Source organism: Scyliorhinus canicula, chromosome 7 (assembly GCF_902713615.1).
Source record: "Scyliorhinus canicula chromosome 7, sScyCan1.1, whole genome shotgun sequence".
NCBI lineage: Eukaryota > Metazoa > Chordata > Chondrichthyes > Carcharhiniformes > Scyliorhinidae > Scyliorhinus > Scyliorhinus canicula.
Window position 1 is genome coordinate 129,896,753 of NC_052152.1, and position 17,005 is coordinate 129,913,757.

Consider the following 17,005-nt stretch of genomic DNA (forward strand, 5'->3'; position numbering starts at 1 on the left):
ACAGCACTAGGAAACCAATGGTGGGTGTTTACAGTCGGCGGGACCAGAAGATCACGCCAGCCAAAACAGCCATAAAATTCCAGCCTAGGGTAATTCCCTCGAGGAATGCAAGATTTTATGCTCCCTGGACCCTGCTAGAATTATTCCATTGTTCCAGGACAAATTTACACTTATGCCACATTATTATTTATCATGCTCAGTCCCTTACACCACTATAAAGTTGATCATATTCACCGCAGTCTTCAAACTACCTCATTCAATACTTAACGTTTTTGATACTCCTACTAATTTCAGAATTCATCCTCATTTTAAACATTCTGACCTAATTCAACACAGCTTTAATATGGCCTTACTGGTTGCTAAACGTGGAACTCCACATTCTTGCACTTTAGTGAATCAGTCACGATCTTGAGGTCATGCATGTAAATTTCTAAATTAATCACATAGCATCCTAACAAAGCCGTCTTACAAAATGTCTTGCTTTCTCTTTATTTGTTCCATTTGCAGTAATAACTGGTTTATCACAGACTTTATGGCCACCAGCTCAGGATCAGGATGCTGTTGCATAACACTGCTCCTTCCTCATTGTACTGATATCTTCCATTGACCAAGCAACCCTTATCAAACATCAAAGTGTCATCCAGACTTGAAACTTGGCTCCATTCTCTTTCCACAGATGCTGTCAGACCTCCTAAGATTGTTCACCATTTCCTGTTTTTGTTTCAGATTCCAACATCTGCAGTAATTTGCTTTTGTCCAAAATAGGATGGTGTGTGACTCTTTTGCTTAATGCTGAAATAGCCATTACACGGAGTAATGCTATTTCCTGAAACACTACAATGGCGGCTGAATTCATTAAGTGAGCAGAAACAGTGACTGTTTTGCGAAAAGCTGATCAGTTCATATAGAATCCAAATAGGTTCCCATAGCAGCTACTATTTTCCACGCTGCAACTTTAATTATGCACACTACAGGTCCACAGGTCACTGAAAGGGGCAACACAGGTGGAGAAGGTAGTCAAGAAGGGATATGGCATGCTTGCCTTCATTGGCCGCGGCATTGAGTATAAAAACTGGCAACTCATGTTGCAGCTGTATAGAACCCTCATATAGCCACAGTGGCCTAATGGATAAGGCACTGGCCTCCTAAGCCAGGGATTGTGGGTTCCATCTGGGGTGGTGCAGCTTCAAAGCTGCTGTATGGAACACTGTTATTTTTAGGGCAGCACGGGTAGCACAAGTGGATAGCACTGTGGCTTCACAGCGCCAGGGTCCCAGGTTCAATTCCCTGCTGGGTCACTGTCTGTGCGGAGTCTGCACGTTCTCCCCGTGTCTGCGTGGGTTTCCTCCGGGTGCTCCGGTTTCCTCCCACATAGAACACAGAACATACAGTGCAGAAGGAGGCCATTTGGCCACAGTCCAAAGACGTGCAGGTTAGGTAGATTGGCCATCATAAATTGCCCTTAGTGACCAAAAGGGGTTAGGAGGGGTTATTGACTTGTGGGGATCAGGTGGAAGTGGGGGCTTAAGTGGGTCGGTGCAGACTCAATGGGCCAAATGGCCTTTTTCTGCACTGTATGTTCTATGTAACCTTAGTTAGGCCACACTTGGGAGTATAGTGTTCAATTCTGGTCGCCACACTACCAGAAGGATGTGGAGGCTTTAGAGAGGGTGCAGAAGAGATTTACCAGGATGTTGCCTGGTATGGAGGGCATTAGTTATGAGGAGAGATTGAATAAACTCGGTTTGTTCTCACTGGAACAACGGAGGTTGAGGGGCGACCTGATCGAGGTCTACAAAATTATGAGGGGCATAGACAGGGTGGATAGTCAGAGGCTTTTTCCCCAGTGTAGAGGGGTCAATTACGAGGGGGCATAGGTTTAAGGTGCGAGGGGCAAGGTTTAGAGGAGATGTACGAGGCAAGTGTGGAAGACTTTAGTTTAGACGGGCAGCATGGTCGGCATAGGCTTGGAGGGCCAAAGGGCCTGCTCCTGTGCTGTACTTTTCTTTGTTCTTTAAATTGAATGTTGCAGCTTTGTGCTGATCATTAGCACTATCAGTTATTTGTTTATAAGTCTCAATTGCTTTTAATGCCTAGCCAAGGGAATTCCTTTTACAGAGCTAAAGTACCTACCTATATCGCACACAATGGATGTTATTTTTCCAGATAGTGTCAACACATTAGGGCCAACCTTTTGAACTTGCTTTGCAAAGCTTCTCTCATTACTTGCAACCTCAAGGTAGCTTTGGTTCCAAGAGATATTCTTGGAATTTTATATGCTCTCTTGGCAACAAATAGGTTTGAAAACTAAATTTTGCATCTCACTATAGTTTTTACAGTGATATTAAAGCTCTGCACGAAGACTCTAGAGTTAATTTTACAAAAATAACCAGCCCACTCTCAACTGATTAAATTGCATTGTTTATCCAATATGGTCAGGCGTTTGATAAGGTTCCCCACGGTAGGCTATTGCAGAAAATAAGGAAGTATGGGATTGAAGGTGATTTAGCGGTTTGGATCAGTAATTGGCTAGGTGAAAGAAGACAGAGGGTGGTGGTTGATGGCAAATGTTCATCCTGGAGTTCAGTTACTAGTGGTGTACCGCAAGGATTTGTTTTGGGGCCTCTGCTGTTTGTCATTTTTATAAATGACCTGGAAGAGGGTGTAGAAGGATGGGTTAGTAAATTTGCAGATGACACGAAGGTCGGTGGAGTTGTGGAAAGTGCTGAAGGATGTTATAGGATACAGAGGGACATAGATAAGCTGCAGAGCTGGGCTGAGAGGTGGCAGATGGAGTTTAATGCGGAAAAGTGTGAGGTGGTTCACTTTGGAAGGAGTAACAGGAATGCAGAGTACTGGGCTAATGGCAAGATTCTTGGTAGTGTAGATGAACAGAGAGATCTCGGCATCCAGGTACATAAATCCCTGAAAGTTGCCACCCAGGTTAATAGGGCTGTTAAGAAGGCATATGGTGTGCTAGCCTTTATCAGTAGGGGGATTGAGTTTCGGAGCCACAAGGTCATGCTGCAGCTGTACATAACTCTGGTGCGGCCGCTCCTGGAGTACTGCGTGCAGTTCTGGTCACCACATTATAGGAAGGATGTGGAAGCTTTGGAAAGGGTTCAGAGGAGATTTACTACGATGTTGCCTGGTATGGAGGGAAGGTCTTACGAGGAAAGGCTCAGGGACTTGAGGTTGTTTTCGTTAGAGAGGAGAAGGCTGAGAGGTGACTTAATAGAGACATATAAGATAGTCAGAGGGTTAGATAGGGTGGACAGTGAGAGTCTCTTTCCTCGGATGGTGATGACCAACATGAGGGGACATAGCTTTAAATTGAGGGGTAGTAGATATAGGACAGATGTCAGAGGCAGTTTCTTTACTCAGAGAGTAGTAGTGGTGTGGAACGCCCTGCCTGCAACAGTAGTAGACTCGCCAACTTTAAGGGCATTTAAGTGGTCACTGGATAGACATATGGATGAAAATGGAATAGTGTAGGTCAGATAGGCTTTAGATGGTTTCACAGGTCGGCGCAACATCGAGGGCCTAAGGGCCCGTACTGCGCTGTAATGTTCTATGTTCTAGGTAGCACACAGCTAAAAGCAGAACAATACCTTGGATGGTGAAATACTTAAGTTGTTCGAGATAGCTAGCATTCAATTTCAGTAATGGATTTCCTATTAAATTTTCATCCATATTAATTCCTGCCCATGGCACTCTGAAATGGTCCATTATCTTACTTACAAAAGCTGGAAACATCATACTTCAATATTTGTTCTCAGGATGTAGATTATTGTAGGAAGGCTTCATTCGTTGTCGATGATTAGCGCCCTCGGACAGTAGTGGACTTGTGACAATAAGCGATTTGCATTTCATAATGGGGTACACAACATTGCCAACAAAGAGAAAAACAGGTGGGAAGTGAGTTTATTTTTTAAAATAAATTTAGAGTACCCAATTATTTTTTGCAATTAAGGGGCAATTTAGCGTGGCCAATCCACCTACCCTGCACATCTTTGGGTTGTGGGGGTGAAACCCACGCAGACACGGGGACAATGTGCAAACTCCACACGGACAGTGACCCAGGGCCGGGATTCGAACCCAGGTCCTCAGCGCCGTAGGCAGCAATGCTAACCACTGTGCCACCGTGCTGCCCTGGAAGTTAGTTTAACGATAAACACAGGATACTAAAGCTGATAATGGCTCAGTTCAGCTTGATTTAGTATTTGGTGAATTATGGAGTCAGTGACATGGAGACAGAGTTTCTGGTAAAACCAAAGATTCGAGTTGCAGTCTTTGATATTGAGCTAGAGGAACTTACAAGTTATTCACAATTGGGTGTTGGTCAAAGACCGTAACAGTTCAGAGCAGTTATGGAGATAACAGAAATGGCGGTGAGGTAGAGATGTCATCGCTGTCAGTGGTAGCTGATTCAGTTATGAGCGTCGTGAATAGGGTGCTATGTTCGAGATGGTCACAGGAGCTGGGTGGGAATCAACAGCATTTTGATAAAACTGATAAAAATGGATCAGTGGATAATAAAGGCTAGTTGCAGAAGATGCACTGATTACAGGTTGGCTTTTCAGGAGAAACATGATGACTGATTTTGTCAGGGAGTTGAGTGATGTCCTTCGAAGGAGAAATACTAGCCAAGGGGCCTCACGGTAGCATGGTGGTTAGCATCAATGCTTCACAGCTCCAGGGTCCCAGGTTCGATTCTCGGCTGGGTCACTGTATGTGTGGAGTCTGCACGTCCTCCCCGTGTGTGCGTGGGTTTCCTCCGGGTGCTCCGGTTTCCTCCCACAGTCCAAAGATGTGCGGGTTAGGTGGATTGGCCATGCTAAATTGCCCGTAGTGTAAGGTTAATGGGGGGATTGTTGGGTTACGGGTATACGGGTTACGTGGGTTTAAGTAGGGTGATCATTGTTCGGCACAACATCGAGGGCCGAAGGGCCTGTTCTGTGCTGTACTGTTCTATGTTTGTTCTATAAGTCAACCAAAATGGAGACCAGTTATGATAGTGGTTAGGCATTGGAAGAGAAAAAAATCAAGGTAGCAGCAGGTGGGTGTCAAGAACAAAATCAACTTAGAAAGTGTGAGCAAGTATGGGAATATTATTTAAAAGAAGAATCCAGTGCTCGACGGGGAAGACAATAGGAGTTTTGGAGCAGAGGAAAAGCAAGTGATTTGGGTCTACACGGCAAAGAAAGTTCATGGGGCAGGATTCTCCCGTACCTGGCGGGGCGGGGGTCCCGGCGGGACGGAGTGGCACGAACCACTCAGCGTCGCCCCGCACCTTCAGGGGCTAGGCCGGCGCCAAAGTGGTTTGCGCCCCGCAGGCTGGCGTGGAAGGCCTTTAGCGCCATGCCAGCCGGGGCCGAAGGGACTCCGCCAGCCGGCGAGAGTGCGCGCATGCGCGGGAGCGTCAGCAGCTGCTGATGTCATCCCCGCGCATGCACAGAGCGGGGGGTCACCTACGCGTCGGCCATCGTGGAGGCTGACACAGACGACGCGTAGGAAAAGAGTGCCCCCCCCCCCGGATCGGTGGGCCCCTATCGCGGGCCAGGCCACCATAGGGGCACCTCCCCGGGGCCAGATCGCCCCGCGCCAAACCCCCCCCCCCCAGGACCCCAGAGCCCGCCCACGCCGCCAGGTCCCACCGGTAAGGGACCTAGTCTGACCGGCAAAAAACCCATTGCGGGCCGGAAACTTTGGGCAGCCCCGGGGCCCATTGAATCGCGCCGTTCCCCACCATTCTCCGGAGCAGCGGCGCGACTCACACCGTGCCAACTTTTGGAGGGCCGGAGAATTCGGCAGCCAGCAGGGGCGGGATTCACACCATTGCGGGCCGGAGACTTTGGGCAGCCCCGGGGCCCATTGAGTCGCGCCGGTCCCCGCCATTCTCCGGGGCAGCGGCGCGACGCACGCCTTGCCAACTTTTGGTGGGCCGGAGAATTCGGCAGCCGGCAGGGGCGGGATTCACACGGCGGGGGGTCGGAAAATCCAGTCCCATATTTGGGATATGAAGGGAAGTTGTTTAATGAGATGGACAGTCATGAGGGGAAGGAGAGCCTAGGATTGACTGGCTTCCAGACTGAACCAAAGTATTGACATTTGTGGCTGAGGAAAGCAATGTATTGTATGATTCAACATGGTTGCACATAAATATTTTTATGCATGGAAGACTAAATTCAGAGTTGAACTGTGCATTTAAAAGCAAAAATTCATAGTGTACTGTTAAAACTTAGGGTATCTCGAGATACTTATTTTGTCTCCTGCTTCAGCTCTTCTCAATCTTATCAAACCTGTCTCTTCCATAACGCTCCAATTATTTGGATTTTAGATCTTCCAAAAGCAGACCTGTACTTGTCCCCATGCTCACATATTTTGTCAACCTCATTTTCATTTTCTAACACTAGCCCCGAATTCCTTGAAAAATTACCATCATCACATCCCTTCGGAGTAAGCATGCAGCCCTCTGAACTTTTCTCCTTAAATGAATGCACCATGCTATGAGTGCCCTCTTAAGAGCCCAAGTCTAAGGATCTCCTTTGCTTTCAACAACATTTATCTCCTTGCTCTACTCACTGACAACCTCGCTGTGCTCAGAGATGTTTTTTTCTGGATTGCTGGATGCAAATATGCTGTAGTGACAGAACAGTTTAATTTTCTGGGAACATCGAGAAAGGGACTTTTTCTGCCTGCAATATTAGATGGACTTTAGCCCCGAGTAAGATACCAGTGAAATACAAACACATTTACTGATTGCATTCACTTTATCTTACCACTATAGTACACTTCAGCAGTATGTTTAAACAGAGACTTGACTTTAGAATGACTTCTTAAAAACATAATACATTCAACAAAATATTTGAAAAATTTGTTCAACATTTCGTATTTATTAAGGCACCCTTATGCCAAAATTGACCATCAGCATCAGAGGATACTTACCCGGAGAAGCTACCGAGTATGTTCGCGAAAGGAGACTGAAAGATCAGGGAAAGATTATTCTTACAAATGCATGCATTAATTCAGTTCTCCCATGTCACCAACACAAACTCATCCAAACAGGCTGCACTTCCCCTGGATTGCCTCTCAATGTTTTAATAAAGAGTTCAGTGCACAATTCAAGAACAAAGGCAACTTCATGATAAAGGGACAACCCATTTAAGAGTGAGATGAGGAGATTTTTTTTCATGGAGGGTTGCGAATCTTTCAAGCGTTTTACCCCACAGATCTATGGATGCCCACTCATCGATTATGGGTACGATTTTCTGAGCAACCAGCCACATGTTTTTCGGCAGTGGAGGCAACCTGCCAGTGGGATCTCTGGTCCCGCCGTTGTCAACGGAATTTCCTGTTGAATGCACCCCTCATCGTCAGGAAACCAGAGGTGGGAGTGTGCCATCAGTGGGACCGGAATATCCCGCCGGCATGATGAGCTGGTAAATTCTGCCCTATATTTAAGACACCGAGGAAATAGGATGGGGAAGTGAAGTTAAAATCAAAGATTATGCATGATCTCATTAAATGGCAGAGCAGGATTTGTAGGGCCTGCTTTTACTCCTATATTTTATATTATTTTGTCAAATAGATATTCCCAGCAGAGAAAAGGCTACATATTTTGGATCCATATTCAATGTACATCTATCTTTCCTGTACTCTCCACATAATAGATAACTTATCACAAATAGAGGATCTCATCCATCATGATTGAACTGCCTTTTTTTTCCCGAAAGGCTACAATCTGTACTATTCTTTGAGCAAGGTTGCTGATGCTTTCTTCCCAAGCAGCTTCACTCCCTCGATGCACATTCAATATGGGCTGTTTAAGCCAACCGTTATGCAAGTCATATTTCCTTCAATTGTTTGAGCTTCGGGGCAGCACGGTGGCGCAGTGGGTTAGCCCTGCTGCCTCACGGCGCCGAGGTCCCAGGTTCGATCCCGGCTCGATCCCGGTTCTAGGTCACGGTCCGTATGGAGTTTACACATTCTCCCCGTGTTTGCATGGGTCTCGCCCCCACAACCCAAAGATGTGCAGGCTAGGTGGATTGGCCACGCTAAATTGCCCCTTAAGTGGAAAAAATTAATTGGGTATTCTAAATTTTTTTTAAAAAATTGTTTGAGCTTCAATGGCTGCTACTGAAAGTCCTATTTAAAAGGCAGAGATAAACAGTCCAAATTGTGCAAGCATCATGAGGCTAGTATTACAGAAAATTCCAGCATGACAGTAAAAGAAAGGTTACATAGAATTATAAAACCACAGCAATCAACCTGCATCCCTCCCAAAAGAAAAACCCTCACCACAGCACTAAATTTTCCTAAAATAACTCGTCACATCAAAATCACCCAAAATAATGGTCCCTCACTATAATAATTATCTTTATTAGTGTCACAAGTAGGCTTACATTAACATTGCAATGAAGTTACTGTGAAAATCGCCTGGTCGCCACAATCCAGCGCCTGTTCGGGTACACTGAGGGAGAATTCAATATGTCCAATTCACCTAACGAGCATGTCTTTTGGGACTTGTGGGAGGAAACCAGAATAGCTGGAGGAAACCCACGCAAACACAGGGAGAACGTGAAGCAACAACGCCAGGTTCCAGGTTTAATTCCCGGCCGCCTACTATAACACAGGATACGCCAATTAGTGCCTCATTCAGTACTAAAATCAGACTGGAAAACATGCAACCTTTGGCTAAATCAATGGTCCCCAGCAGGACCACCCCCACCTCCCCAGAATTGCTGGAATGTTGGGGATAAAGCCTCACCACTTCAAACGCCACCAATCCAATCAACTCCAACTTCCCATGTCTTCCAGGCACCCACCCCCACCCCATAAAAACCCCACTTACATCCCATTTACCACTTCCCTCCCTGACCCTACTATTCACCATCTCGTCACAGTTCAGTGTCTCCTTCCTGCTTGCCAGTCTTTTGGGGGCATTTAGAGCTCTGCCGAAAAATTTACTGTGGGATTCTGGGGATTTAGCAGTGCGGTGAGGAAGTATTTATGGTGGAGGCCTTTTGGGGAGGGGAGAATAGTTTAATGCTGTAATGGGGTCTTAGTATTGAAGCTTGGTTTTTACTGAGGGTATTTAGGAGCTCAGGTGTGGTCGAATAAGAGGGTTTAATTGGGTTCCATCGAAGGAATCAATGGCCAGGCTGGGTTTCACCAGTGGGCACCGGAGCTTGGGGAGGGGGTGTGTGTGTGTGTGTGTGTGTGTGTGTGTGTGTGTGTGTGTGTGTGCTCGCTCATGAGAGGGCCCAGGGAATGATACACCTGCAGGATAAAATCACATCTACTTCTGTGGTGATCTAGGCCCTGCTGATCGGTGCCTTCTAAGCTTAACAACAACATCAAGAGTTAATGACTAAGGGAGTAAGCCTGACAAAATCTAGAGTGGAGTTCCATTGGCAATTAGTGTTCCCTCAAGTTAACATATCCGGCAACTCTTGGAACCACTCGGCCCACTAGATATAGACTTTCATCTTGGCTCTGAATACCAGCCTACGATGCTCCCCCTACAGTTCTACGCAAGTTTGCATCTCCTCAAATCAGGCCTACACTAAGCAGATTAGGAAAGGTAACTTTTCAGCTTGGAAGCTGGACTTCGAAGACTGAGACACTTGCATGAGCAAAGCCCCATATTCCTCAGCAAGTGGGCACAAGACAGCCCTGACAGATCATGGGCTACACAAGATTGATGTCAACATTGTCACGTCACAAGAAACCACATGAGCCAATTTAGGCTCTATCCAGGAGACTAAAACACCTTCTACGGATGTGGAAAGAACGCTGAAGGCCACTGAATACGGTGTTGGTTTCACCAGTCAATTGAGTGGCCAGTAGAACCTTGGAACACTTCATTCCCCTCCCGCTAGCATTTGATGGAGGCGCAGTCAGCATCATATGAGCCTATGCAACAATACTGTTTGGCAGCATGTCTGGCAAAGGACATTGGGCATTCATCTCTGACGTGGTGCATATTTTCTTCCACAGGCATTTGGGGCTGGCACTAATGCTCCATCTGTGGAGGCTGTCCAAACAGGGGCCATGGCTGGTCCTGAACCCATTGAGGATGGACATTCTTTCCTTGGAAGGTTGAAACCAGGCAGCTGATGGGTTGTGTTTGAGACCACGGGTTCTTCAATAATTTGGAAACAATGGGTGAAAATTTCCACGCAATTCACACCGCAAAATAACTTCTGGTCCTGCCATTGTCAATGAGATTTCCCGTTGAATAGCCCCTTATCACCATCAAACCTGTGGAGGTGGTGTGTCGGCAGTACCGGAAGATCCAGCCCACTTGGTGGCCGGGACGTCTCGGCCAATAAGTTTTATTTCCTGGAATATTTTTTTCTTTCACAGGATTTGAGCATCACTGGTTAGGCCAGCATTTACAACCCATCCCAAATTGCCCCAGAGAAGTTGGTGGTAAGCCACCTCCTTGAACCACTGCAGTCCATGTGGTGTAGGGACACTTTCAGTGATGTTAGGAAGGAGTTCCAGAATTTTGACCCAGTGACAGTGAACAAACAGTGACATATTTCCAAGTCAGCATGGTGTGAAGTTTAGAGGAAACTTGCAGTGATGGTGTTCCCATGTGTCTGCTGCCTTTGTCCTTCTAGATGGTTGCAGTCATGGACTTGTAAGATGCTGTCTAACAAAACTTTGCGAGTTCCTGCAGTGCACCTTGTAATGGTACAAACTGCTGCCACTATGCGCCAGTGGCGAGAGAGTGAATGTTTGTAGATGGATGCCAATTGAGTGTGCTACTTTATCCTTAATGGGCGCAAGCTTCTTGAATGTTGTTGCATTCATCCAGGCAAGTGGAGAATATTCCATCACACTCCCAGACTTTGACCTGCTCTTGAAGCCACTGTATATGGCTGATCTGGTTCAGTTTCTGGTCAATGATAACTACCCAGCATGTTGATAGTGGGAGATTCAGCAATGTGAAGCAATTCTTAATACATATTATGAATACATTTAAATAAATGGTTATAACTAACAGAAGATTCAATCATCAAACTCCTCAATTTTCTGGCATCTTTTCCTGATGATCAAGTCTCTGGTTTATTTAACCAGGGAGCAGGGGGCCAGAGTCAAACCTTGTCTTCACCCTATAGCACAGAGCACATTTTCAAGCATAGATCACTGAATCTCCTGAACATTGATGGTAATTGCAGCACCTGAGTACTACCCTGAGCGAGTTATCAGAAAATTCAACACAACTTCTGTAATCAAACTTTTACATCTAATTCAACATCTAAAATATTAATTCTTTATCTATGCTAAATTTAAGACAAACAAATCATTGATTGATTGATTCTCACATGTACCGAAGTATAGTGAAAAGCATTTTTCTGCGGTCAATGGAACATACATTAACACTGCTGTTACTTTTTTACAGATAAACTGAAAAGCTGACATCTCAACAGCGAAATGGTCTGTGACAGAGGGTTAAAACTCTAATATGACCAAACCTGGAGTGAAAGAATACTTTGTGTCAATTGTTTTCATAGGTGTGTTCACATTTGTTGCAGCCACCGTACTTCTGCATTATTTTAAGGACCCAAATGTGCAAAGTAACAGCAACAATGGGTTTCCCTGCAATTTCAGTACATACTGTCCTGCAATTTTAAATGGTGAAAAGGAAGCATACCAACTTGGAGATAATTGCCAAAAGCAATGGAAACCAGAAACATTTCGCCTTCAAGACCTAGTAAACTGCTCCAGAATCATATTAGAACATCACTTCATAACAAGATCTCTGTCACAAGAAGAAGCCAGCTATCCCCTAGCTTATATTATTACAATTCACAAAGAGTTTGAAATGTTTGTAAAACTTCTGCGAGCAATTTACAATCCACAGAATGTTTATTGCATTCACGTTGACCAAAAATCATCAGAAGATTACAAGAGAAAAGTAAAGAGCTTGGTTGACTGCTTTGAGAACATCTTCATAGCTTCAAAATTAGAACATGTAGTTTATGCTGGATTTTCACGCCTGCAAACAGACATAAATTGTATGAAAGATCTTGTAAAGTCAAAAGTTGACTGGATGCATGTCATCAACCTCTGTGGACAAGATTTCCCAATTAAAACTAACCTGGAAATCATTCAGCATGTAAAAAGAAAATGGGATGGTAAGAATATCACACCAGGAATATTACAACCACAAAATATGAAATACAGGACACAGTACAGTTACAAAGAGGAAGTCAATAATGGTAACGGTTACGTTTATCAACTTAACCTGAAGAAGATTGAGCCACCAGTGGAGCTCGAGCTTTATTTTGGAACGGCATACTATGCACTCACAAAAAAATTTGTGAAATTTGTACTTGAAGATACACGTGCCAAAGCACTTCTTGAGTGGTCCCGGGATACATACAGTCCAGATGAACATTACTGGGTGACACTAAATCGCTTAAATGGTAAGCTTGAAAAGGTCAGCTTGACTGATCGCTAATTAGGCATCATGTGAAATGTTTCTTATGGGTAACGGAGCTGAGCGTGATGAGGCATCTTTAATAAACAAGTACTTCCCAGTTTTCATGCCTCATGAATATAAACCAGTCATTGAGGATAGCATGCCCAGCTATATTCCATCCGCAATTAAAGAGTGCATGGTTATCTAAGTCTGCACTCTGGTTTACTTAATGGGGACAAAATCCCAAAAAGGCAATTTATTCATGGAACAAAACGATAAAAAGAGAAAAAACAAGTATACCCAACAGGTAAACAGAAATGTGCATTCCATTTGGACTGCAGATGTAATACTGAGCATTGTGGCTTTACTCTGCACATTACTACCTTGTAACAAACTAAATAAACCACATGCACACAGCATGCTCAAGGTAGACACATGAACCCTTTTCAGTGGCATTCACCCTGAACTGGATGAATACAAACAACATTTTTATTTCCTACACTTGTCCTTTCTGATATACCAATCTGTAGCAATTTTGTATCAAAGCAAAATACTGCAGATGCTGGGAATCTGAAATAAAAACAGAAAATGTTGGAAAAACTCAGCATGTCTGACAGCATCTGTGGAGCGATAAAACAGTTAATGTTGAGTCCATAAGACTTCTTTGGAGCTCTGAAGAAGAGTCATACGGATGCAAAACGTAAACTGTTTCTTTCTCCACAGATGCTGCCAGACCTGCTGAGTTTTTCCAGTATTTTCTGTTTCATTTTGTCGAATGAATACTTCTCTATAAGAAACAGCGCACTCCTTGTATAGATATTTCCCCAAATATTTGACAAATAGAATCCCGTATCCAAAAAGCCAATGTTTCTGCTGCTAAAGTACCTTTAACAATCCATTTCATTTTCTTATCTACCCAGACAACATTTCCAATTTCACCCACCAATATTATGAAACCAGCTGTACTCGAATATCCATCTGGAAGATTGGCATGGGAAGTGTCACTAACAAAAGAAAAAGAGTAATTTCATGTCTTTTGGGTCCCCCAAGGCTGGAAACGGAATACATATTTCTCCATATTTAAATTTCTTTATGTTTTCTTTCTCCTTAAAACATCCTTGACTTTAGGGTGCTTGTTCCAATCCATCAAAACTTGTATCTTGTCTGAGTGCATAACAAATTCAACACTTGCGTGATTGGATATTCTCCAATACATGACCATTTTCTAATGCAAGAGTCACACTCAGATCCCCTATTACAATTTGAACTGTGATTTCTTACTTCCGATTCTTTACAGCACTCTCCCAGTCCATAGACCTTAACTTTCATCTTGAATATTAAACCAATATCTAAACTTGCCTAGTTGCATCACTCCATTCACTGCACCCTTCTGTAACATGTCACTTGAGTATTCACTTTAGGCAAATGTGTTTTGGGTGTGGTCATGGTCACACAGCCTACCACCATTCAACCCCGAATCGATTTCTATTTTTTAGGATTGTTTACACAAAACACACAGAAATGTGAGGTACAAGATGCCTCATCTAACAATTGCTCAGATTCTGAGAATTTGCAATAAATCTCAATCAGTTGTGAGAAATGAACCTGTGTAGTTTGATAACCAAGTTGAGTAACTGGTCTTATCATCATGCCCCATTGCCTTACCAGGGCTTTTCCAGTACTTATGGCCCTTTCTCTCGTAATACACAATATCCACAAAACCAAAGACCATCACGGACATTCTTATAGGCTGCATTAGAAATCTCAGAATTTTCTCCAAGACCTCGGCCATGAAGAAATCCTCACTTCATTCACATATGCAGCTAAAATGGAACAAATCATAGTGCCCTCTATGGTCCGGCACAAATAGTAATCTGGGATTTATACCATAGACCAACTGATAGGGGCTATACACCCCACCCCCACCCCACCCCCCAAGCAAATTCTTTGTATAAATCCCTTATGCCAGTGCAGTTATGCTTGAAGTTTGGCTGATCTGCTAAGATTTTATACATCATTTCATCTACCACCACATGATTCCTTTCAGAGTCCACTGCTGAAAAGATTTTTCATAACCACAATGTTCACACTTTTGCATACGTCTAAACTCAACAGTAGCAAATTCCACCCCGTTATCAGTTTGGAACTTAGCCAGTGTGCCTATCCATTTCTCCATTATTCTGCAATTACCCCACGTCCTTGTCATGTATTATTGCTACTGAAAGACTAAATCTGGTTGCCATGTTTACAAGTATTTCGGTCTTTGTCCCATGCTTTTGCATAGGGCAGCACGGTAGCATAGTGGTTAGTACAGTTGCTTCACAGCTCCTGGGTCCCAGGTTCGACTCCCAGCTTGGGTCATTGTCTGTGCGGAATCTGCACATTCTCCCAGTGTCTGCGTGTGATTATTCCTGGTGCTCCGGTTTCCTCCCACAGTCCAAAGGTGTGCAGATTAGGTGGATTGGCCATGATAAATTGCCTCCAAGTATCCAAAGGTTAGATGGTGTGATAAATTACTGAGATAAGGCAGGGGATTGGGTGCTTTCAGAGGGTCGGTGCAGACTCGATGGCCAAATGGCCTCCTTGTGCACTGTAGGGATTCTACATATTCTTGATGAAAGACTTGCAATAGGATGTGGTGGTGTGCTTGATAGAAGCACCTCCAATTTTGCATTAGTTTTGATAAACCTTACTAACTGCACCCACATTATTCAGCAGCATTTTAAATCTGTGACAAGGGTGAGCAAATGGTCTGTACCACTTTAAGACAATATCACCTGACAGCATTAACATTTTTCTAACATTCTGATTAGAAACAGATTTCGTTGAAGGGGTGCAATTATACCCTGACTGGGTAAACTACAGATTCATTGACACTTCGAAAACAATTGATTTATCATTGGGCAGCACGGTAGCACAGTGGGTAGTACTGTTGCTTCACAGCTCCAGGATCCCAGGTTTGATTCCTGGCTTGTGTCACTCTCTGTGTGGAGTATGCATGTTCTCCCAGTGTCTGCATGGGTTTCCTCCAGGTGCTCCAGTTTCCTCCCACAAGTCCCGAAAGATGTGCTGCTAGGTAATTTGAACATCCCTCAGTGAATCCAAACAGACGCCGGAATGTGGTGACTAGGGGCACTTCACAGTAACTTCATTGCAGTGTTAATGTAAGCCTATTTGTGACAATAATAAAGATTATTAAATACTCTATGTCCAGTTTCATTTGTGCATTTTCCATGGAACGCTTACCTAATAGCAAAGGTATCTCACCAGAAAGTACATCAGTGCTAATAAAGTGGCTTCCTCTGGCTATTTTGCAAAGAATCACCAAACCTTTCAGAGACCTTAACGTGCTGTCATGTCCTAACCCAACCCAAACCTTCATACTTCCTCATCTTACATCATCCTCACGACTGAGCAAATCTAGGTTACATTTTAGCCAATCTGTTCTACACAGTCAAGATGCAAAACGATCTAACGCAGTATACTTAAATGAATCTATCTTTATCTCTTCCTTTGCACTGGCACCTGCGACCAGTATCTGAATAAACTCGAAATGCCACTATTGTCGAGTCTCCATCCTTTGTGACACTACGGAATGTCCCACTTGTGCCATCAAGGCTACTAAAGGGAAAATTTTCTGAAAAAAAACAGTCAAGACTGTAGACATCTGCTCCAAAAATTAGTCTCTTTCCGAGAACTGAGCATCAGTTAAAACCACAAGCCTATCAATATTTGATACCTTAGCACAATCCAATAATGAGCACTGAACAACAAATCTCCAAATTGAATTTCAGCAATTTCTATATAGAGTCTGTTCAAGTCTATGACATATCCCTCGTGGAGTGGATGCCATCTTTTGAAATCTATCAAAGTCTGACCATGCCTGCCTGGCAGATATTCAATAGGTCTTTTTAGTAAATTTCATCTATGAAATCTAATAGAAAGACTAACATTTTCTCAGTATCCAACCAATGGGTTTCCCGCTCTCATAATATTTGGGTGACACGGTGGCGCAGTGGTTTGCACTGCTACCTACCGTGCTGAGGGCCCGGAATCGATCCTGGCCCTTGGTCACTGTCTGTGTGGTGTTTGCGCATGCTCCCCATGTCTGCGTGGGTTTCGCCCCCACAACCCAAAGATGTGCAGGTTAGGTGGATTAGCCATGTTAAATTGCTCCTTAATTGGAAAAAAATAATTGCGTACTCTAAATTTTTTTTAAAAGGAAATGACAATATCAAGTGTATACCTTGTTTCCACTTGGTAGCGGCGTAACCCATGTCCATATATCAACTTCATTCGTCCACTGGTTAAAAGATTCGGACTCTGAGAACAACATACCCTGACAATTCACTCCTCACAAATGGTGCTCAGATTGTAATCTTTCACCTTTAAAAATAAATTCTTAGTTTTTAACCTTTGCCTTTAGACAAGCATCCTCTGCTACCATATTACTCGCCTTACAGCCAGTTGGTGAAGGAAACCAGAAGTCAATATTTCTCAATTTAAGATGTATTCACAAAATTTACATTAAAAATGCATTGCTCCTAACTCAACAACCACCCCCAA

The 17,005-nt window shown here is 43.9% G+C and overlaps 2 protein-coding genes across 4 annotated transcripts in view; one reads left to right on the forward strand and one right to left on the reverse strand.

The window, feature by feature from the left end:
- rtf2 (replication termination factor 2) overlaps window positions 1-17,005 on the reverse strand; it is a 264,358-nt gene that overhangs the window by 156,894 nt on the left and 90,459 nt on the right. The gene's annotated exons all lie outside the window — the stretch shown is intronic.
- The window catches only part of gcnt7 (glucosaminyl (N-acetyl) transferase family member 7), a 34,068-nt gene that overhangs the window by 8,659 nt on the left and 8,404 nt on the right, over window positions 1-17,005 (forward strand). For both annotated transcript variants that reach the window (XM_038802919.1, XM_038802918.1), the window contains one exon: window positions 11,417-12,443. In XM_038802919.1, coding sequence (XP_038658847.1) covers window positions 11,480-12,443 — 964 coding nt within the window. In that variant the 5' untranslated portion in view covers window positions 11,417-11,479. The remainder of the gene's footprint in view (window positions 1-11,416; window positions 12,444-17,005) is intronic.